The sequence below is a fragment of the Pygocentrus nattereri genome, chromosome 10 (assembly GCF_015220715.1).
Source record: "Pygocentrus nattereri isolate fPygNat1 chromosome 10, fPygNat1.pri, whole genome shotgun sequence".
Lineage (NCBI taxonomy): Eukaryota > Metazoa > Chordata > Actinopteri > Characiformes > Serrasalmidae > Pygocentrus > Pygocentrus nattereri.
Window position 1 is genome coordinate 34,052,440 of NC_051220.1, and position 24,445 is coordinate 34,076,884.

Sequence of the window (24,445 nt, forward strand, 5' to 3'; positions counted from 1 at the left end):
TTGTTCTCGAGCCCCGGGAAAGATGGCCAAGATGCTTTGGGTGCTGCTCTCGTGCTCCGTCGCGTGTGTGCTCGCGCAGGAGGGCCAGGACAGCTTCGGCAACATCAAGAGGGACCCGAGCCAGACGCTGAGCTCGCGCCTGAAGCGGAAGAGTCTGTCGGTGGACTTCGCCGTGCCGTCGCTGCTGCGGCACTACATGGCGCTGTTCTCCAAGCGGCCGCTGAGCGAGGAGCGCTTCGCCGTGCGCGCGGGACTCAGGATGCGCTGCGCGCCGCTGCAGAGGACCGTGGCGAGCCTGATGGAGGGGGAGGTAGGGGCGAAGGGGGAGGGGGTGGGGCCCGAGGACAAGAGGGGTCCCGAAGTGCTCCACGTGGGCCTCAGCAAAGCGAGCCGTAAGTCCAACCAGGTGGTGATGGAGGTGGGGGAGGACATGGTGCGGCAGGGCTGCGGGGGGCTGCGCGCGACCTCCGCTACTTTCCTCTACATGGACCTGACCCGCGTGATGGAGTGGTGGCTCGGGGCCGAGGGCGGGCGGTTGCGCGTGCGGCTGCTGCCCGAGCGGAAAGCGCAGGTTCCGGGCAGAGAGGAGCTTTACTCCGCCGCCATCAGAGCCTCGGACGCGAGGCTGACGCTGCACATGGAGAGCGGTAAGAGCGTCTGGAGGAAACTTTATTATGATTATTATTATTTTTTTTTATTTTTTATTAAGATATATTAACACAGTTGGCATATGTGAATGAAGTTTAGGTTGTTTGCAAACAAGAGTTTAGTATTTATTTGTTGCTTATTCACTTGCTTAGTAGTCTATTTCATTTTTGGCTTACTAGGTTGGATATTTAAGTTTTAGTCACTCATTCATGTCTTTATTTACATGCTGTTTGTTTACATAGTGTCTATCTATCTATCTATCTATCTATCTATCTATCTATCTATCTATCTATCTATCCATCTCCTTTTTGTTTGCTTATTAATTTGTTTGTTTAATTACTCACTTTATTTATGTATTTATTTATTTGCTCATTTGCTTTCTTAATTATCGACTCCTCGTTTATCTATTTAACTTTTTTGTTTGATTGTTTGTTTGTTTGTTTGCTTGTTTGTATGTGGGTTTGTCCAATAGCCGGCTGTTTTGAATTTGCAGTGTGCCTCTTCATTGTCTTCTTTCCTGGGATGTTTGAGAGATGACATTTTGAAAGTAAAGACAGTCTTGTATAGGCAGTGAATTGCAGTGAGAGGATGCTGTTGAAATGATGCAGTAGAAGAGAGATTTTGCTGCTTGTGGTTTTGCTTTGCTTTCAGCCAGCTGATCTGACACGAGAAATGCTATGAGAAAGGCATTAAATGCTGATTCATTTAGTCATCATTTTTACACAGCGGCTGCATCTATCTGTCTATGGGCTGAGCCAGCATTTGGCCTTTAAAGTGCTGCTCTGTAACATTTAACTGTGGAGAGGCGAGTCAGTGTGTGTAATTCAGATCACCTGGGCAGGTGTGGACAGAAGCTGTGAAATTAATTATTATTTCTTTAAGCAAATCCTGGGGCGGACTTTCTTTGTGGTTTCTGGCTATGTCAATCTGGACCAGAGCTCCCTCTGTTTAATTCTCACCTTATTAGCTTTAAACAGTGTGTTCAGTACTCAGGAGTGAAGTTCTGCTTGTTCTGCACAGTCAAATCAGCGTAATTACCCAGTCTCTTTGTTGGAAGTACTTCTAACCTAAAAATGAGCACTGAAATGACATGTACTACAGGGGTTTGCAAAAGCGTTTGTCGGTTTATTTGCATTGTTTTTTTGTTTTTTTTTGATGTGATGTTGGATCATTGCTTGCTTATTTAGTCTTAGAAACTAACATTATGGCTTCTTGCTAAAATCCACATACCCGTCAAACATCTGCTTTGTTTCTATGCTTTTGTGGTGCACCTAGTTGTACAGAAGGCCTGTTTATGGGTTTGGTTCAAAAAGTCCTTCAGTCTTCACACAGAGCAACTTCATTATTTTCGGTTGGGGAGCTATGTGCTGTGGCCTCTGGCTGTTCAGTGCCATTTATATTTCTCCCTGTGGTTCAGCCATTTGCTATGCAATCATCTATCAAATCACAAGTAACCTTCCTTGGCAAATGCCTCTTGAATGGAGAGCAAATGGACTGACAGAATGAACGCTGTATCTCTTAAGCAAGATGGCCCTCTGAACCTAAACAGCATTGTCATGCAGGCTCTATCATTCTCACAGGTCAGCCGGTACTGGGGAATCTCTGATTGATGGTCTGGCCTGTTTACAGGAATGTGCAAAGCATCATGGTTGCAGTGCATCTACCCTCTTAAAAATAAAGGCTCCCAAATGGTATTTGGCTTAGATGTATGATTCTAAACTGTAAAGATATCCGTAAGAAAAAAGGGTACAAAATCCCACCAGCAAGTGCGCCAGAGAAAACCAAGTAGTTCAAGTAGTTATTCAGACATTCAATATTTTACCATAATAATTACAGCAGCAGTTATCAAAATAAATGCTAATGTCTGTGAATTTACATTCTTTTTCTGTAAATTAACAGTGGTAGTGTTTAATATAATAGACGTATGGACTATTTACATGCATTCACCTTTTCTTTTTCATATTGTAAGAAAACAAAAACTTCATATATAGAAACATTGTGTGGAGATTAACATTTTACTCAAACCCAGCATAACATTCACATAACTTAAAATATATATGCCATAAACATCACGGAAGATGTCCTAAACTCCAATGACTTGTCATGACAGATTATATCCAGTAATATACTGTTAACTGTCAAGACAGATGTCAGAACATTTGTTGCTATTACAGCTAACAGTACACAGCAAAGATTAGCTTGTGACAAAAAAAAAAAAGCTTGTGTCATGGCAAACATCATTGCTCTGTGAAGACAAAACATGCCATGACAACAGTATATGACATCTTGCATGAAACGTTTATGGTATGCTTCTGCAAACATTATGTTAGGTTCAAGTAAAGTGTTACCATGGAGGTTCTTTAAACTTTTAGAACCCTTTGGCCAAGTTTATTTTTAAAATTGTACTTATCAGTGTACAAGCAAAGCTTCAACTAAATATGTTACACTCTGTTACGTAACAGAGATATTGTTATGACATTGTTCACTGTTTTCTTAAGACTCTTTAATAAGATATTAAATAAAGAGACGCTACACTGTAAACAACTTATCAAGAGACCCCTATTAGTACCACAATGGGGAAATTTTCACCTCCACATTTAACGCATCTGTAAAGTGAAACACCACATACACACTAGTGTGTACACACACACACACACACACACACACTAGGGACAGTGGGCAGCCCTATCTGCAGCACCCAGGGAGCAGTTGGGGGTTAGGTGTCTTGCTCAAGGGGCACCTCAGTCAGGTACTGTTGGCTCTGGGGATTGAACCGGCCACCTTTCGGTCACAAGGCTGGTTCCCTAGCCTCCAGACCATGACTGCCCCATTAAGAACAACATTTCAGTACCTCCAGCATTTTATCCAGCACTGATGATGCATAGATGCCTTTTAACTGCCTTTAAAACATCCTTACACGAAATGGTTATGAATATGCCACCTGATGATTGAGACATTGTTTTACAGTAGTTCTGAAAAAAAATGTTGGTCTAAAACTATTTTTCAAAATACTTGCATGGTGGAGAGATACATGCAATTTGCTGTAAGGCAAAGTAGTCCCTGGAGAAAACATGTTTTTTGGATTCACAACTATTTTATCATTATAAATATGTCATATAAATCTCAGAGGACTCATGATTTTGCATAGGAAATTAAGTGGCTATCTTTGCGAGGTAGACATTGCGACCCTTGGTTCCTATCACCCTCATTGAAAAGACTGATAAGTCGGTAAGTTTCTCTGCAATGACCCATTTCTCTGCAATGACCCGTTTCAACTCTGAAACCACTCTGGATGACTGACTGTTTCCATTTTAGCACTAAAATTATTCTGAATCTTTTTAAAAATGGGCAGAATGTCTCTTTCAGTCAGGGTGAGTGGTTTGAGATTAAAGATAGTTTGATGGTCTTAAACATCTGAAGTCCACAAGTGTGCCGACATGCCATTACAGGGGGATTCGAACATTTATCAGACCTGAGAGTAAAGTGTTTATGAGATTAAACTTACCCTCCTGGTGCTGTCCATGATTTGTTACAACTAAATTTCAATTTTCACTTACTTGCACACTAGTCTACTATTGACTCTTCCTTTTTCCTCAGGCAACCTTTATGAAGCACAATCCACAACAGGAAGGCATGCTAGAAAAAACAGTTCCTAACAAATAATAGACAGAATGACATCTCTAGGAACAAACTTACGTTTGTTGTTAGGTATAAACTGAGGAAAATGCAGATTCTATTCCACGTGGAATGGGCATACTGCTGGAGTTCTATAAAAAGCACATAAGACACAGGCATTTGGCTGTAAAACTGAAATAGCGAAGAGTTTAAATTTTTGGATCTGACAGCAACAGTTGACGCGTGAGTGGGCTTGGAGTTGGCCCCCAACGGATAGGCCTCTCTTGAACACAGATCTCTCCTTCACTGAATAAAAGAGAATCAATAACATGCTTGGTTGGCACAGTTTATCTCTTTCTCTTCTGGGCTCGCAGTCTAACTTTGTATCCCAGCAGCGGCATACTTTAACCTCTCCTTACTCTTCATGAATGTGACTGCTGCTTTGTGGAGTTGCATAAGGATCTCAAAAATGCCAGTCTTATTCGAATCCTCTCTACTATTCTTTGGCTGAAAGCTTTGCAGTTTCTCTCTCTGCCAAACGTGCCTTGGCTAGTGCTGCCGAGGCCGCCTTGACTTTTGTGCACCAAGCATCAAGTGTGGCTTAGGACATGTGCTCTAGGATTTGTTTGGAAAACATAAGCCTATTATCTCTGTGTGTGTGAAGCTTAGAGAAGAAATCATTTCTCTATGAAAATAATTGGGAGTTTTTTCCTTGACGTTGGGATCTATAGAGACAACAACGATAATTATAAGATTACCTTTTTAAAACAAAAAGAGATACAAGAAACCACCAAAGGACAAGATGTATCCTTGTAGTTTGAATCATATTTGAGAAGATTGGCTGAGACGTATTTGAGATTGTCTGTTGTTTTCACACAATCATTCTGTTGGTTATAAACCTGGCCTCATAGCAGTAGGGAAGAATTTCTGATGTGCCATACAAATTGAACAAGCAAAAACACATGCTATTCAAAAACATGTAGCTTAAGAGTTCTGATTTCTCAAAATTTCTCCATATGGCAATGGTTAAGATGTAAAGCATTCAGGGGGGTTTATTGTGAAATGCTCCATTCTAAAAATGTACTAAGTCAGAACTGTTTACAGTCATAGAGATTGGAACCAGAGGTGTAAAGCATTTAACATCCCTAAAAGTTAAATCACAGGAAGCTTTTACATGAAATGATTATGAAGATCATTCCACTTAAACCACTCTATATGACTTTCTTTACATCTCAATGATTTAATTATGCATACATTTTGCATACAACAATCAGTAGAATTTCCCTTCAAGGAGATTTGCTGTATTAGGGGTCAGTGTTAGGCTTAGGGTTAAAACAATATCTGTTCTTGTTTGAATAAGGGCTGGTTGGTTGGTGCTAGTGTGAAATTGACTGGTAAATTCATAGCAACACCTGTTTTTATTAAAGACGTTGAGGCTTTTTAAAGTTTGTTGAGGTCCATTCTCTGGAAACATGACCTACTTCACATAATACTATTTTTTTTAACCTTTGTCAGTTTATTTGTTCATTATTTTAAGCAAACTATGGAGCCTAGACTGACCAGTTATTGCAGCTGTTTCATTTTATTTTATTTTTTAAGCATAACACATTAAAGGCCCTCATAAACACTTTTTTCATATATTTTCACAAGAACATTCACAATTCGTTAATAGCTTTGATGTATCTATCAACGCAGGGTGTGTTTTGCATACCCGTGCATCATAACAAGAAGTCAAAGTTACTGCAGCATTGCATAGCACTGCATTAGATACAGATCTCAGATATAACACAAAGGGCAGCTAAGTCTAATAGGCAAACCACAGCTGTTCTCAGATCAGTTGTGAAATCTTAAACTAAATCGGTCCAGACCTTGGTGTCCTCAGCTAGTCATTGCCTTAGGTAAAAAATCCTATACAGAAATGTAGTTTAGTTTGGATGTTGTCTCTACTTACCAGGGTTTGTAATGTTTGTTCCTTTGTGATTGTGATGTTAACGCTTGACTCAGATCAAGAATAGCCAGGTATCCTCAAGTGACACAGTTGCCCTAGTAAGTGAGAGGTTTGTGGCAATCAATTGAGTCTTGACATTTAGCGCTTGTATCAATCAAACACTAAAGCAGAAATCAATAATGAGCCAAATGACACATAGTTTCATTATTCACGTATTTCCATGATCGATTGAGTTAAGATGTCAGACTACAGTCCAGGACCCCACTCTGAACTCTGAGAGGAAATCAACATGTTATGTGATCCAAATCTGATGAAATTGCCTCCCTTCTGAACGCACATGCAAAAATCAGCAGTTCTTGGTCTGAGATGTTTGTCTGAGATGTTTGTGATACCTCAGAAGATGTAATAAAAATAAAAAATAAGTAAATTGGCAAACAAGATTCTTATTAATGATTCAACGTCCTGCCATAAGAGTGCAACAATAATGGAGTTAATTGGAGTTTCTTTGAAATGTATTCAGTTTACATTAGAATATTCAGTACATATGACCACAGTATCATGTGAACATTATTAAATAATGATTTATCAAACCTCTGAATAATACATTAAAAGCAGTGTTACTTTTTCCTGTAGTAGTGTAATGTGTTACAGTTTACTTGTCTGTGATTACATTACAGTTGCTGATTCAATAAAAGTTATGCTACTTGCATTACTAAAAAGTGTGTAACAGAACAGCATTTTTAATGTAATGCATATATTTCCTCTATATAGATTATCTATGCCTGTCCTTGTATGTAGTTTGAGTGTGTGTGTGTTACCTGTGACAGGCTGACTTTGATTATCAATATGAGTAGTGCAGCATGAGCACAGGATGCACCATGAAAAACCTTTCAAAGTATCTAATGCTGCTACTATAAAATTGATGGAGAACGAAATAGAATGTCGACCTCACATAAACAGACTAGATTTAGTTTTTATTCATAAACAGCTCTCTAGCTTTACATTTTATCTTAGAGCAGCACACTATGTAAGATATTTAGTTTAAAACATTCCAAAATTAATTAAAATTGTCAACAGAATGTGACAAAAGAACAGTTTTGATGTTAGGCCAAAGACATCTATGTGCACTGTCACAGAGATATCAACTGAAGTTAACATGGTAATCAGCTAGCTTGGCCTGTCCTGTCTCATAGTATGACTTTGTACCTCAAGAGGCTGATGCTGAACTCGCAACATTTCTTCCAGACTGGTAAAGAGGGAGAGAAGTGAAGAGGGAGGAGGAGGGACTGTGTGGAGTTTGACAGGTTGTGTCATCTTAAATATTACTCTTTTAAACATTTTATTTCAAGAAAGCTGTTTTTGAACTGTTTCTACTGGCTAGTTTCTCACTTTTCAGCATTTGCTGTTCACCATTGTAATAGAGCTTAACGGTCTTACTCAGAGGGGGATACCTGTAGGCATTTCTCTTTCTTTCTGAATAAAGTCTGAAAAGACAACTGATTTTCCTCTTGTACTTTCCAGTTGCTATAGTTTTTTTGTAGGTTTATAGAGTAACACAGAAGGAAAGTAATGGACTGTAAAATGACTTTTTCCGTGAAGTAATGATGAAAGTAATCCCATTATTGTTCAATAGATGTAATTTGCAATGATTTACAGTTTTTGTGTAAATTCCCCAACACTGGTTCAAGGTATGTCTACCATATTTAATATCATCAATTATTTGGTGTACGTTTGATCCCTTATTGGTATTTATTGACCTTAACTGGACATATAGATGAACAGGCTGGTTTTTACAGCTAAATTTACATTAAAAGGAACTATTCACATATGTATCATCATTGGCACATTTGTCCAAGTTTAAGCTCAATTAACATCAAATAAACCAGCCCTGAGAGCTGTTTTCTTTACACATCTCTTTTGAGAATGAATCTTTATATAAACTAAACATCCTCAACTTTTTCACTCTGGAATAATCTGTCAAAACTTTCTCTTCCAATATCACCTCAATTCTTCACAGTTAACCCTAAACACTGCCCCACTTGCCATAAAGCCTGGCCATTCAATGTTCCCATTCTTCTCCATTTTGTTATTCTTTTTTCCTCTCTTTCCTCTTGAACAGTATTTGCATTCTGTCTTGTCCTTTCTGGTAGCCCTTTTTAGCTCTGTCTTATTTATCTCTTCATAAAATGGCTTTGAGTTACAAATAAAATGCTGCACAAATGTGCGTTTAAATTTGTCTTCCAGTAAGTAATACATGAACAGCACGTCTTTGCGCAGAGGTGTAAACATTTCACTGTCTGCTTAAGGAGAGTCTAACAAAGCAACCCTTTCTGGCTTTCTGACTGCTGACATTTTGCATAGCTGCAAATCTACATTGCTGACTGACACCCAATGAGCTGAGGCTAAACAAATTCACTTTAACATATTTACAGCAATTTCAGCAATTTACCAAACTCCCAACATCCCCAAGGAAGTTCTGAGCACATATAAGAGACACAGTTCATTCAGAGGCATCTATCTTTATGGGGCCATAATGCTTAGCTTTGAAACTGAAACAGACTGATAAAAATCAATGCATCTTAATGAGCTGCTCTTTGAACCTATCACTAGCTATCCACAATGCTAATATGCATGACTGCACTCTCAAGGGCTGTCTACAAATGGGCTTTTTTGATGGCCAAATGCGAAGCTTGAGAATAGTGGGATATCAAAGCATGGGGAACGAAAACAGACCATAGCATCTCTGCTACTCTAATGTATAGAATTTCCTCAGTTGTGGGATCAAAAAAGCATCACTTACTTATCACTTATAGATATAAATGACTATACACAGCACAATTCAGCTTATCCCCTTACACACCATCCCATTTCTTAGCTATAGTTACTGCTATTAGGGCAGATCTGTGGTGTGTAATTTTCTCTGATTCTTCATAGGTAACAAACAAACAAGCAAATGGATGGATGGGTGGATGGGCGGGTAGGTGGATAGACAGATGGATGAATAGGTGGATGGATGAAAAGGTGGGTGGAAAGATAGATAGATAAATAGGTGGGTGGATAAGATGGATAGGTGGATACATTGGTAGATGGGTGGAATGAGTAATTGCAAATGATTTTGAAGAATCTGCTTTAAGTAAGTAATTCAAATAATGAAACATGAGCCTGGATTCAGTGAGAGGACGCTGTACATACCATTCATTTCAGCACCAGTTTGAACCAAACATCATCTCCATTCTGCAAAAGTGAGCAAATGAAAGCCATTGGCAATTTGCAGAACCATCCAAGCTTTTTTAAAGGGATGTTTTAATAAATTGCGCTCCATTATACAGATTCAGCTGTGGGAAATCTGCTGAGAGATGTGATTAATATATTGAACCTCACTGCCATGGTTTTCAATTGCAAAACATGAATACATAAATTTACTCACTGTTTTCAAAGTCTGTTGACTTGCACCTCTACACAGTTCCAGTTTTATTCTCATTTGTAGTGGCTTCAAGTTGAACACATTTTGAAAGAATCTTATAAACCATAAAGAATCTTATGGTTTCAGGCTTTTGGAGACCACTCTAACCATTGACCATTCACTGTTCTTTAGTGCCATCTTTTCTCTTGAACAGAAAGCTGTGGGAAACCAATTGCTATATATATTTGTTCTATTTATGTATGTACATGTTTCATTAATTTATTGCAAATTGTTAGGAAAGACTTATTAACAAGCCATCTGCCTGTGTATCGATGAGCAGAAGACCAGGGAGACGTCACTATCACACCCAGTGGAGCTCTAATTACCATTTGTAAAGAAACTGAATTAGAGGAAGATGAATTGCCTACTTGATATTAGCGTCAAGGTTATAAGCGTTTCATCACCTTAATTGATGCAAGATGGGAATATTCATTTTTTGATAGTTTTCATTGGTGGTGAGGGACAGTTTTTTGTTCAGATAATTCAAGGTGACTTCAGTATTGCGCTCTGGCTTTATACCTGCGTCCCCAATGCATTGGCTATTTATGTTGGGTATATTTGATGAATTGCTTTGTGCATATCACGCAGAACAGCAATGTGCAGCTTAAAGCTAGATATGTAGAGAGAGATACACAAAGAGGGGGGAAATGCTATGATTGTGTGATGTAGGAAGGTGATCTCTAAGCTTTTATGTGCTCCTGTTGTGATAGAAGTAGGTATCAGCACTTTACTCATTGGAATGCAGAGTGCTATCAAGTATCACTCGCCATAAAATGACCCTACTGAGAAATACCATGTTTTTACATACGGACCGGACAATTACTTGGTACCATTAAACACTCCATATGCCTATGTTAAGCATACGCAGCTGTCCGTAATGCATTTTGGAAGGTCTGATAGCTGTGTTTTGTGTGCCAGAGGGCACGGTTTCAGGTATAACAGAAACGAGCCTCCACTTTACAGCAACACAGCAATCGGTAATTGATGGCGCTCTGGACTGTACAGAACAATAAGAGGATAGATTATAGGATCTGCAAAATTGGCTCAAGCTTGGCCCAGTTTCAGGCCTGGCGCTCATATAATTGTATGAGTAAGTATTAAGTGTTGAAAAAAATTCCAGCCACCGATCTCTTTATGCAAGATTAACTGTTAACTGATTTTCCAAATGAATGTGCCACACTTCCTGTGCACAAGAGAAGCAGAGTGAATATTTAAATTAACATTCTGTGAGTCAGCTCACACACAGAGAGAGAGAGAGAGAGAGAGAGAGAGAGAGAGAGAGAGAGTGAGAGAGAAAGTTGAGGAAGAAAGTGAGGCAGAGAGAGAGAAAGAGACAAAGATAATGGGAAAGAAGAGAAAAGATATGTATATTTAGAGAGAGAGAGAGAGAGAGAGAGAGAGAGTCAAAGAGAGGGAGAAAGAGAAAGATGCGAAGACACTGAGAGAGACAAAGACAAAGAGAGAAAAGGATGAGAAATAAAGTGATGCAGACAGAGAGAGAGAGAGAAAGTTGAAGAAGAAAGTGAGGCAGAGAGAAAGAGACAAAGATAAAGGGAGAAAGAAGAGAAAAAGTATGTATATTTAGAGAGAGAGAAAGAGAGAGAAAGAAAGCGATATTAGCAAGAGAGAGAGAGAGAGATTACAGAGAGAGAGAGAGAGAAAGTAAAAGCAGAGAAAGAGGGAATAAGCAACAGGTGGTGAAAACGTGAAACTGTAGGAGTGACAGAATATGTGAGATATTAATGTGCAGTTTAAGAGTTTTTTACAGAAACAGGTTAGTTACAGACGTAAAACATCTACTCATCTTTGCCTCTAAGGTGAGTCATTAAGTCATGGCTGTGGTCAGTCTCCTTCTCTGTCGTGGTCATGTTAGGTTTCATTCTGGTGAGTCATGATTGCAGTGAATGTATTGACTGATGTCTTTCTGATGATGAAAGCTCACAATGGGAGCTTTCATTTTTTTATATACAGTATGATGCATAAAAGGACTGTGATTGCTTTAATCTGAAGGTATCTGACGTACCTTCAGATTAAAGTCAATATTATGTACTTCAACCTCATTTCAGTTTATATGCATTACACAGAGGAACACAGACCCAAAACAACAAATAGGATGTCATGGTTTAATTCATAATGACCAGCAGAAATACAAAAACTAAGTGTTGCTGTTTACCTGAGCTAATCGATATGAGGCTTTACTTACTTCAGTATTTGATATGTAGTATATCACCAACGTTAATTTTAAAACTGTCAAAAAAATCATACTGATTAATACAATTAAAGTGCATAGAGCAGTGACAAGTCTGCACAGTTCACTGGCTAATGTCCCCAACATTAGCAAACTAAGGTAATGCCACCTTTTTATGTGTTTATGGATATGTTCTCTCCCATTCACTGCCCACATATACAGTTCTGTCCCCATATTATTCATCAGTGATGAAACAGAAGGGACTAGTAGCTCAATTTCCATGGTCTTCAGACTTTCACCAGTTCATGGTAATAAATATTGCTCTAAATATACACATATACAGCACTGTGCAAAAAGCTCTTGAGCTTAGAAAAGCAATTTATTTCAGTAAACCTTTATTTGCTTAGAGAAAAATTAATATTAGAATAAATACACCTTGCTTTAATATAATAATATAATGATTTTACATATGTAAAAATTGTTCATGTAACCATTTCTAAACCTCTCCATGAGGATGGCCTGTATCACTTGTGGTTGTCATCCAACACCTGGCATGGCTAATCAATACATCATTAAGTTAAATCAAGTGTGGTACATGGTACATTGAGGAGACATCAAACCAAACTCTTCAAAACTAGGTCACAAGATATAAGTAAAAAGTAAGTAAGAAAGTAAGAAATCCTTGTTTTTTTTATCATTTTATTTAGATCTGTTCTAATGATATATAGTAGTTTTACATGTAAAACCATTTGTTGCCCATATAAATGCTTTTTAACAGTATATATAGATGCCCAAAATGTCTGCACAGTACTGTATATCTGTATTATCGTACATATCATAATTATCAATTTACAATGGTAGGCATGTGTAACGTAAGTAGTTTGGCCAAGTTTAGTAGTTTAGTTTGTTGACAATCTTTAACAGAACAAGAGAAACTCACTGTCTTTTAATTATTCACCATTGCTGTCTTTTTGAGAAATATCAGAAGATGGTCAGTAATACGGCTGCTTCCAGAAAATGATCACATAACTGAAACAAATGAAAAGTAAATTTGGACAAATGCCTTTAGTAGCATTTGGAGATGAGGGCCAAAAAACTACCTAAACTGTAAAAGTGGTGCTGTATTTTGTAATTACATTTCACCTTTACAAGCTTTTCAGCATCATTTTGAAGATTTGTGCTCAGGCTGCCACACCTAACTTATGGAGCACCATGAGAATGGTCTGATCAAAGCTGTGTCTGTTACTCATTGTGTCCACAATGAACAAGTAATACCAATGAATGTTGATTCACAAGTGTGCACCTCTAGAACTGACAGGTTTTTGGTGGCTTTTATCACTAAAAAACACTCCTTTTTCCTCTCTGAATATCCATCCTTAAAACTGCAACTTCTTAACCTCCTGTCTTTCTGTTCTTAATACTATTGATTCTTCTTTTATTGCTGATATCATTACTACTCCTAAAACCACCAGCTGCTCCCTCGATCCCCTTCCTACAGCCTTAACTAAAGTTTATCTATCTTTGGTTCCTAATCTCACAACTTTTGTTAATCAATTGCAGCTTTTTGGCCATCTATAAAACTGCCACAGTTACTCCTTTACTTAAAAAGCCTAGCCTAGTTCCAGCAAATTAACTAATGTTAGGTTCCTGTCAAGAGTTCTGGAATGAGCCATTCAGTCCTGTTGTCAAGGCTGCAAGACCTGGGCAATGACAGTTCTGCCCTGGATTGGTTTACTTTTTACATAACTGCAGTTCATTATCCTCTCTGGCTATACTTCCTCCACCTCTGCTGGTACTCAAGGGGTCCCACAAGGTTCAGTCCTTGGACCTTTCTTATTCATGATTTATATACTCCCTCTTCACTATATCATGCAGCATATTATGTATTTGGAATTATGTATTAGAAATCAAATACTGGCTGAAACATGACTTTCTCATGCTAAATAGTGACGTGGCTGAAGTTGGCCTTGGGGAACGTTGTTTCGTTCCACTGTAAACTTGCATATGTTTTGAATGACAACGTTCTTCTTGGCATTTGACTTGACTTGAGCAATGTAAATCACTAACAGAGCCAAAAGGTTCCCAATTGATGTTAATTTCAGTTCAGCTTACTGGCAATTTTTAGGGTAGTGTTTATCATTGTTTTGACAAGCATGTGTTTCTAGCAGCTGTTGAGTATGCCTACAGCGTCTGCTACTCTTGAGTGTGTGGATGGGGGGAGGGGTTGTGACTAATAATCACTGAAATGTATCCATACAAAGTCCAGCTGACAGTCAAGGTGAGAACAAGCCTCATACGGACTGCTCTGACAAGGAATAAGCACCTCATTAAAGAAAGTCTCAAGGTTGGAGCTTTGAGAATCATCCGTGAAGCAACAATTAAAAATGCCCATATTGCTGAGGGTTGCATCCATTCATCTTCATAATATACCCACAATGGCAGAAGGAAGACGTAATCCCAACTTTCCCTCTCCTCATTTTAGGCTTATGATGAGGAACTGACTCCAGGATGTTCTGTAAGAGGATTGTTGGGAGAGTAGCCTCCGACCCAAGTAGAAAACACCCTTAAAAGGATATGATGCAGCATGAAAGCAGAGGTGCTGGCTGGATCAGGGGGCATGGTTTTTACACTAATCTCTGTGCCAGCTCTTTCCCTGCAAACGCATAACCTAGCACCCTCCCTCAGCTTGGCCAGTGGTTTGGGTGAGTGGGGGGAAAGGGGGGTTAGGGGTTTTAAGCAGGAAAGAGGAGGATATCTGTAAGCAGGGTGGAGAAATGGGGTGATGCGCTTATCATTCTGGCTCAAGCCACACTGGTCAACGCTGCAAAATGTCCTTAATGCTGCACAGGTGCCCAGCGAAAGCTTCACAGCTTCGCACCAGGACAGGTCACTAGGCCTGAATGCCGAGTGGAATTCATGCCTCTACTGCACCCCATACCTCTAACCACATGGAGCTTATCTCTGCAGCTTGAGCAGCAAAGAGAGAGAGAGAGAGAGGGCTGCCAAAGTTTTGAATGAGTCAAACTTTGTCAGCCTCTCTCTCTCTCCCCGTCTCTTTCTTTCTCTCTCTCGTTCTTCCTCATGAGGTGGAAATGGCAGTTGAAATTCAGAGCGTCAAGGCCGCTGCTCTACACTTGAGAGCACAGATTATTCTGGCTGAAATATGGTGGCACATAATTGAAAACTGTTGAGGGAGGGAGCAATGTTTGCATGTGCTGGGAAAGAGAAAAACATCAATCATCACGCCTGCCTGTTTATTTACTGTCATTGCTTTATTTGCACATGCTCCTTTTCGTTTGAGAGTTTGAGAAGACTTTTTCCAAGACAAATTGCTTTCTACTTTGTCTGACTACTGATTACAAATGGACCCACAGCCAGTCTGAAGGTTGACAAAAACAGTGTCCAGTTTCTGTGTTTTTTCCTTTATGTCCACTAGAGAAAACTGACAATAGCTGATTTTCAAGAAAGCTCTATTTTGTTTGTTTGTTTTTAGTTTTCTTGCTGATTTAGCTGTTAATTCCATGACTGTGTGGATTTGCCAGGTTATCCTATCACACATCATACCCCCAAGCACTGCTATTTCTTCTCATTCAAACTGCTGCTAAAGCGTTGCCATTGGACGGCTTAGCGCACCAATAACCAATAACTGCCAAACCTGTTACACCATAGAACCCCCATATTGCAGACTACAGCATAGATGGTGAGGCAAATGATGCTTTCTTAAACCTATGTCCACACTGCCGATGATCAAACTAGTGATCGCTCAATGACAGGGCCGTCATTTAAACTGCTAGTTTTAATTGTGCCATTGCATGGACTACAGGTGTTTTAAGCTAAACAAAACAAAGCAATAGACAGAGGTCCGTGGTCCTCTCTGTGTGGAGTTTGCATGTTCTCCCCGTGTCAGCGTGGGTTTCCTCCAGGTTCTCTGGTTTCCTCCCACAGTCCAGACATGCAGTCAGGACAATTGGACATTGGAAATTGCCCCTGGGTGTGAGTGACTGTCTGTGTCTTTCTGTCCTGCGACGGACTGGTGGCCTGTCCAGGGTGTATCCTGCCTTCTGCCTAATGACCGCTGGGATAGACTCCAGCACCCCCCCCACAACCCTGAGGGAGAAGCGGCTTAGAAGATGGATGGATGGATTTGCTGAGATATGGTTCTTTGCAGTGAATGGACAAAGAAGTTACTCAAATTTTTGGCTTTGAGTTTGATAAGAAAAGTTGTGTTTCCTTCTAAACAGAAAACCATGGATTACATTGTAGGTTGTCTTGATTTCTTATGAAATATTTGTGAGTGTTGTAATTGATCCACTGACCAGAGTTTATTGATTTCTGCATTGGAGCTCTGTGAAAGGAAGTCAGTAAAACATGTTTTAATACAGTTACATCTGCCACATTTGCTACATATGATCTTTAAAAGGTAAACCTTTAAAAGGAAACGTTTTCATAAGATTGTGCTGCCACATTTATATCATGCTCACAGAAGATGCGAACGGTCAATGGTGACAATTGAGAATGTTGGCATCACACAATGGTGATATACTGTCATATTTGCTGTTGACGATGGCTTAACATGATTACATGATAAAGACCTCATGAAACATTTCCATTACTATACTGGTGTGCTTCCGGAGTTATTTTATTAACATTCACTGTTTAATCAATCAATTCAGTAACTTTTATTTGTTTTTATTTCATGATTAACTGATGCAACATTTGACACTGGAGGGATACCAAAAATTAAAATTATACTCACTTTTCTGAAACATTTCTCAAAAAGGCATTGTGTCATAGTGCAAAATTCATGTACTCTTACAGATGAGGAAAATTTAGCATTGAATGAGTTACGTTTTAATGTAGCACAGCCATAAATGCATGGCATTGCATGAGCTCTACACTTATTTGGCATTTTACAGAGAGCCTACTCTGACAGCATTGCCAGATTTGGGATCAATTGTGCTGAAATATTTCAGTCAATACCCAAAGTTGACGCATCAGCAGCATCATACAAGTGTATTCAAACACAGTGAGTCTCTGCCAGTGCCAGCTGGACGACATTACTTTCACCTTCTTGGACAGACCGTTGACTTGGCCTCCAAATCTGACTCTGACACATTCGTCTTATTCAGGCGTTTCCTGACCTGCTGGGTCATTTCGCGGGTGTGAAAGAGAACGAGGCCTGAAGAGAAAGGCGTTATGGATGAAACTGGCAGTGTGACAGGAAAGGACAAGTTTCTTTTTTTTCCTATCCAGTTGGCAATATTGTTGTTGATGGCTCAGCAGCATTTTGCTTATCGTTAATAATAAAAGAATTGCTGACCCAAAAAGCTGTGGTGATAAGTTCAGCTTTCATTGCACCAGCAGCACGGAGGATCAAATTGGACCGGAATAGGCCGACACAGCATGACAAAACACCCCCCTCCTGCTGAACAGAGGAAAGATGTCTTTCACAAAGTTAAAAAAGCCATAAAGAAATAACCCCATAAATAACTCCACACAGATTTCTCATTTAGGCTGATTCATTTTGACTGCCAGTAACTGTCTTCCTTTTAATATTTTATTTATTTCATTTTTGACTCCCCATAATGAGGGTAGGGACGCTTAGTCATTGCTTGTGGAATTAATTGAATCTATAGATACTTGTGCCCGACTTTAACAGAGATCTGGGAGTACGTTCTAGATTCTGTGCCTGACTATAGCAACTTGGAATGACATACCAACTCCTTAACCAACAAGACACATTTAAAATTACATATTAAATTGTCAAGTTTAAGACACTTGAATAAAAGAATAAAAATGTCTCAGTCACTCTCTCATGCATTTAGACTAAGGAATCAAGGAACGGAATTGTGCACTGAATTGGAGACGAGCAATCTCTGCACCACATCATGCAGACTGAGAGTGCTTTTTGCATTTCTAGATGGACATATGATTTTCCTCGTCATTGCCTCTCCACCCTGACAACCCAGTCCATGGTACTATTCTCAAACCCCAGGGAGCTTAGACACAACAAATGGTGAAAGAGGCTGAGTTTGACATGGACAACCTGAATATCATTGTTTTTCGTGCAGAAGCCAAGGACATATCTGTTCTGGTACCAGCTCTTGTCTGTGACAGAGAGAACAGTCGTATTTAATAGATTGGCTCATTGGATTGGATCGAAAGGGCCTCTTTTCTGGCCCAGCAGTGGGACCCCACAGGCAGGGCAGTAGACTCTCGTTGGCTAGGCTTGGAGGAGTGAGCGATGGCTAATGAGTGTGGGGAATAGGGGCTGCTTCCCTGAGAACTGGAGACCTGACAGCTGCTTTGATCAGCCCATTTGCACTTACTTCTGACCACATGATAGCTGCCCTGCTGGCAACTGAGGTGAAATCAAACCCTGATCCCATCCGTGTGATCCCTGGGTTTCCTCTGAATGTTTGACTGAGAGTCTATCAAGGAGTCCAACTGCACACTTGTATGGAGGGTCACACAATCTCTTATGCGTGGCCACTGTGTGTCAGGATCAGTGTGGGATCTCACTTCCATTCATTCTGAGCTTACTGTCAAGATTCCTTGCAGGCAGAAAATCACGCAGGTTGCAGGCAGCACATGGCCGAATGTACGTCAGGGAAGGGAAAGGCTCAGGCCTCCAGATGGGCTCCATGCTTGACTTGCTTTGAGCGGTGATGCAGCAGGGCCTCGACTCATCCGTCTCTTCCCGCTTTACCGCTTTAGTATTGAGCAGGGCTCAATCAGATGCCTGATGAATGCCAGTCTCTCACTAGAGAGGCAATAAAAAAACAAACAAACCAATGGGAAAGGCAAAATTAATGGCCATGGCTGGGCAAGGAGTCTACCTCCTGCTCTTACTCTGATTAAACAGGGACCATCAGAGGGGAAGAGGCCATTAGAGATTGATTGTATTGACTTTATAGCTGTCACTGTAGAAAGACGTGGCGGCGTCCATTTTCTCCACTCTCACTCTTTATGTCCATACCCTTAGTTGTTTCCATGCAGGATGTAGGCAGCACGATTCAGCCCAGCCAGCACAAGCCCTCCACATATGGACAAGGACTGCCCGTCCCAAGGAGTCAGCTTTTAAATTGAAGCACTTTAGGAGGGAAGCTTCACTTGCTAAGTTGCCAAAGTTGCCTTCAGTAAGTTTCTAGTTTAGACATCTTTCAGACGAAACTGTTTAAAGCTCTTCTGAAAGAATGCCTTAGCTGCGCAAAAGGTACCATCATTTGAAGATCCAGCAAAGAAGCGTAATGTTTTACAGAGAGGGGTACAGGACTGCCACAGATTTTAAGCAAGCAATCACAGACATCTCGTGTCGAGAGCATAAATCCTGTGGCACATGGAGGAGCAGTCACCGCAACTGTTGTACAAATCACATGCATTAATGTTCAGTCACACAATTAGTCAATCACACCAGACACACAGTGTGATAATAGTATGATTAGATAAAGGGCTTATTCTGTGAATGGGCACATACTGCGAGGCTTAGCAGGAAATTTCTTCCATCCTCCAGTGCTGGAGACAATGCATGCATAACTGACCAAATTGGCTAATTTGCACGCATTGTCATTTTGACTGTGTGATGTCTGGTTTGTGGTAGTGATTCAAGATAGACACGCCTCTCTGAGGCTGTAGGGGTTCGCTGACCTCTTCCCATGGTATCACTGTCAATTTGCTTGATCTGATGATAAGCCTTCAATCAGCAACACCCTGTGGATTTGCAAGGACTGCCATGGCTGATAACAGGCCCCTGTGAAAACAGAGTGGACTTGCTGCCCACACAGCTCTGAGGGACCAGGGGGGGATTTGCACATTGATCCATGGCCAAGCTTCCCACTGAGTAGGCTTATTTGAATGAACGACAAGGATTTGATCTGTAGTTTAGTGTCTCTAGAGAGACAGGAGCAGCGTCAGGACTCTTAAAAACTAAGAAACAACAGTTAAAAGCAGTGAGAAAGACAGCTAAACTTCAAAATAAGAGCACCCTAATAGTTCTTTTTATAGTTTAGATATACAGCTGTAGGAAAAATAAACTTGAATTGATGTAGAGCATTTTTATTATGTAGATGTTCCTTAAACTTTAAAAAGGTTCTTTCATACCTGAACATCTTATTTGCAAAAATCCTTCTTTAAAGAATCTTAAAGAATTATTTATTCATGGTATCAAAAGTCTTCGATGGCATCCCTCCTAAAATCCCTTTTTTATTTAGGAGCATAGAGAGAGCGCCGAAGTACTTATTGGGTGCAAGAATGAACAGTGGAAAAGAGAAGTGAAGTAGTTAGAAAGGGCATTTGGTTGTATGAGAGATCTATTCTTTGACGAAGACAGTTCATCTAAAGTTGTGCCAACGTTTCTTTACCAATTTGGTGGAAGCTAATTAGGATGAGGAGTATGTGATTGAGTAAATGAATAAGCAGGTCCAGTTCAACCCTTCACCGGCCCTTAGGTATTTTTTTTCTCAGAGGTCCCAAAAACACATTTCACACCCTGAACTGTACAGTCCAATACATTTCGAAAATGAATTTCTTTTATATACATTTGCTGCGAAATTGGAAATTATAGGCTACAAAAGACAGCTAGAGGCCTGTTGAATGTTACCCTTGGAGAGCGTGCTTGTTGGCAGCACATGAACAGATCTATTCTCACAGGGAATTACCATTTTCCCTTTCCCACATGTTCAAATCTTTAGTCAATTTCTAAAAGTCCTCAGGCAGAAGGTCGAAACTACTGGATAAAAAGCATACCCTTAAGCCCCATTTTAACACATGTGTTTCATTAACTACTCTTAGGAGGTGGCCAGACATGTTTTTAAACTTTAGTTATTTCAGAGCTTCATTGAATTAGTGGAAGACTCTTTCTTCTCCAGCCAGCTGTGTAGAGATCCTGACCACAGAAAGGCCTGGAGTGAAAGGATGGAGAGAAACACCTGGATTTTTTTAGGTCTGAAGAAAGAGTCATGCTTGATTTTCTCCTTTTTCACAGGTGAAAACTTACTTGTTCATCTGATGGTGATAGTTTTGGTGGTCAACCATGTCATGAAACATCATAGTGGAAACTCCCCTGCCTTATGCAAGTGGATTTTCTTATATCTGATATCCTCAGAAATATCTCCAGTACAATTCCTGCCGCTGACTGTTGCGCAGTAGTGTATAAATGAATGCATAGGGAGGAAAAATCAATTAAGGTTTTATTGTAGTGTCTAAACAGACAGAAGTAGGCAGTTTATTTAAACCTCATGCATTGAAGGTGAATTTGTGTTGCAACTCTGTAATGCCAACAATGGTTGAAAAACTCCCACTAGAATTTCCTAACGATTTCCCCTTTCTAATGCTTTATCTCTGCGCTGTTTTACATTCCAAATGTCTGACTTTAGAATGCTAATAACACAGTGTTGATACTACATGTCTCATGGAAGGCTTTGCAGGATACTACAAAAAGAACATCAGAAAACTCTTCTTCCTCTTCCTTCTGTGACATAAATTACCTGTCGAAAAACAACAAGCCTGTCAGTGCTAAAAGGTCATAAACTTTAGAGGATCATTAAGCTTGTCCACTTGCCTCTGTCTCTCTATCGTACCGGAATAGAAAGTGACGTACACTCCTATTGAACTCAACAATACAGCGCTCAGGGCTGTGATGACAAACAAAAGCTTTACAGTGCTGTGAGAAAGAATTTACCCCCACCAGTTTCTTCTATATTGGCTATTTTGACACATTTAAATGTTTCAGATCATCCAACTAATTTATAAAGGATAACGCAAATAATAATAATGCAGTTTTTAAATGACCTTTCAATTTCTTGAAGATCTACATGTACTTGTAATGAGTCTTTTATGTCACTGGAGGAGTGTTGGCCCACTCTTCTTTGCAGAATTGTTTTAAATTAGCTACATTGGAGTTTTCAAGCGTAAACTGCCTGTTTAAGATCTCACCAAGGCGTCTCAATGATATTCAGGTGATAAAGTCAGGACTTTGACTCGACCACTCATAAAGCACTCATTGTTTCTTTTGGGCCATTCAGGGGTGGACTTGCTTGTGTGTTTTGGATCATTGTCCTGCTGCATAACCCAACTGTGCATGAGCTTGAGGGCACAAACTGATGAGGGGACTTTTGTCTTCAGGACTTTCTGATAAAGAGCAGAATTCATGGTTCCATCAATTATGGCAGGTCGCCCCAGTCCTGCAGAAACAAAGCAGCCCCAGACCATCACACTACCACCACCATGTTTGACTGTTGGTAGGATTTTCTTATGGTGGAATGCACTGTTAGATTTATACCTGAAGTAATGGGAGCCATGTCTTCAAAAAGTCTTGAGAGGTCACCTAAATGTTTTTGGCAAATGGGAGATTCTTTGTATTCTTCTTAGACCACCAGTGGTTTGCGCCTTGCATCTCCCCTATGGATGCCATTTTTGCTTAGTGTCTTTTTTATTGTAGAATCATTTACACTGACCTTAAACAGGCAAGTGAGGCCTACAGTTTTTTTACATGTTCATCTGGTTTCTTTTATGACCTACTAGATGAGTTGTCGATGCTCTTTTTTTTACTTTAGCAATTTTGGCAGGCCAGACACTCCTAGGAAGGTTCACAACTGTTCAAAGATTTCTCAATTTGTAAGTAATGGCTCTAGAGCAGATCTCTAGCAATTGTTTGTAACTTTTTCCAGACTTGCAGATATCAATGACTTTGTTTCGCATCTGTATTTCAAACTCTTTATAATGTGGCATCATGTGCGGCTTTTTGAGACCTTCTGGCCTGCTTCACATTGCCAGACAGGTTAAAATGATGTTTTTCCTTTAATAAATGAAGTCTTCATTTAAAAACAGTATTTTGTGTTTACTTGGGTTATCTTTGTTTAATATTAAAAGTGAACTAACAGCATCCACACAAATAATCACACATTTACATACTATTCCCTAAGTGATTGATTATCTCAGACTTCAGACATATAGGCTACTTATTGAGAAAGGTTATGATCTTTCCTCAACTCATATTAGGCAGTGTTTAAAAATGTGAAGCAGAAAGTCATTAAAATGATTAACCTGCTCTCAGGGTGCCCAGTTCAGCATTTAAATACCTTTGAAATTACCAACAAAAAACCACCCATCACTCTCGAATGAGCATGAACGCTGCAATGATATGGTTTATCAAGTGCTAAAATGTGGGAGAAGTAATAACAGAGCTTAAATTGTTAAGCGAATTCTAATACACTCATTTTGTTTTAGGAACGCTAGTTAATTACTCAGTAGGAAATAATACACTAATTATTAGGGTAGTTCACTAAAAATAATGTGAAATCTTTGAAACACAACGTTAGGGAGGTTCTCTGAACCAGCTGAATGAATGAAGATGAAGACCATGTTAACTTGAGTGAAATGTACCTTGCAACTACCCAGATGACCTGAGTGAAATTGCATAAACTGATGAGTGCTATAGCACTGGCACTCCATAGCACTATGGCATAGGCATATGCCAAAACCATAAAGATAACAAAATACACCTAACCACATTCCAATTGGCACTCTGGCAAGCTATAATTATATGTCCACTGGGTCTGTATGAGTCATCGAAATATTGTTCAACACTTTGTTTTAGTTCAAACTGGCCCAGCATTTGCCATTCTCCATTTCTCTCTGAAACTCACAATGTGGGCTTAATTCATGACACTAAATCTAACAAACTAACAAAAAAGGCTTTGTTTGATATGCAGACTTAATAATAGGCCCAGGATGTTTTACAGGTTAAAAGAGGTGATGGGTCTGCCACACCGTTTAATCCACATTCCACCTGTCCTCATGTGCCTTTGTATGAGGAAAGTTTTATGATTTGAGTTTTATGAAGTAGTTTTATGATTCGAGTATCTGATGTACAACGCCATTTCCAAAAAAGTTGGAATGCTGCGTAAAATGTAAAGAAAAACAAAATGTGATGAAATGTATTATTTATTCTGTTCCCTTTTCTTTAAGTATCAACATGAGCTTTTGTTTCTAGCAGTATCTGAGCTCAGGCTGAGCTTTCCCTCTAACCTATTTGTAACTAGCAAAGATACCTTCTCTAGTCAAAGCACTTTTTGTAAGTTGCTCTGACTAAGAGCATCTATTTAATGCTATAAATGTGAATGTAATGTGCAAATAATTTAAACCCTAATGCTAATGCCTTGATTATTTCAGCAAGAAAATGTCAAACCACATTCTGCATGTGAAACAACAGCATTGCTCTATATTAAGAGTCCGGGTGCTAAACTGGCCTGCCTGCAGCCCAGACCTGTCATCTACTGATAACATTTGGTGCATTACTGAATGAAAAATACAACAAAGAAGACCTCAAACTTTTGAGCTGCTGAACTCCTGTATCAACAAAGAACCGGAAAGCATTTAACTTTTGAAACTACAGCAATTGGTCTTCTCAGTTCACAAACACAGAGTGTTGTTAAAGAAGAGGTGATGAAACTCAGTGGTAAACATGCCCCCTAGCATTGTATCAGTCTTAACACTTTCTCATACAGAGTATGTTTAATCTTTGCATACAGCAAACAATTACTTAGCTACTGAAATAGGCTGCAAATTGCTTCTATACGACTTT

The 24,445-nt window shown here is 39.6% G+C and overlaps 1 protein-coding gene across 1 annotated transcript in view; it reads left to right on the forward strand.

Moving 5' to 3' along the window:
• The first annotated feature begins 363 nt into the window (after positions 1 to 363).
• alk (ALK receptor tyrosine kinase) overlaps positions 364 to 24,445 on the forward strand; it is a 481,130-nt gene continuing 457,048 nt past the window's right edge. Inside the window, exon 1 of the mRNA XM_017690776.2 lies at positions 364 to 647. Coding sequence (XP_017546265.2) covers positions 413 to 647 — 235 coding nt within the window. The 5' untranslated portion in view covers positions 364 to 412. The remainder of the gene's footprint in view (positions 648 to 24,445) is intronic.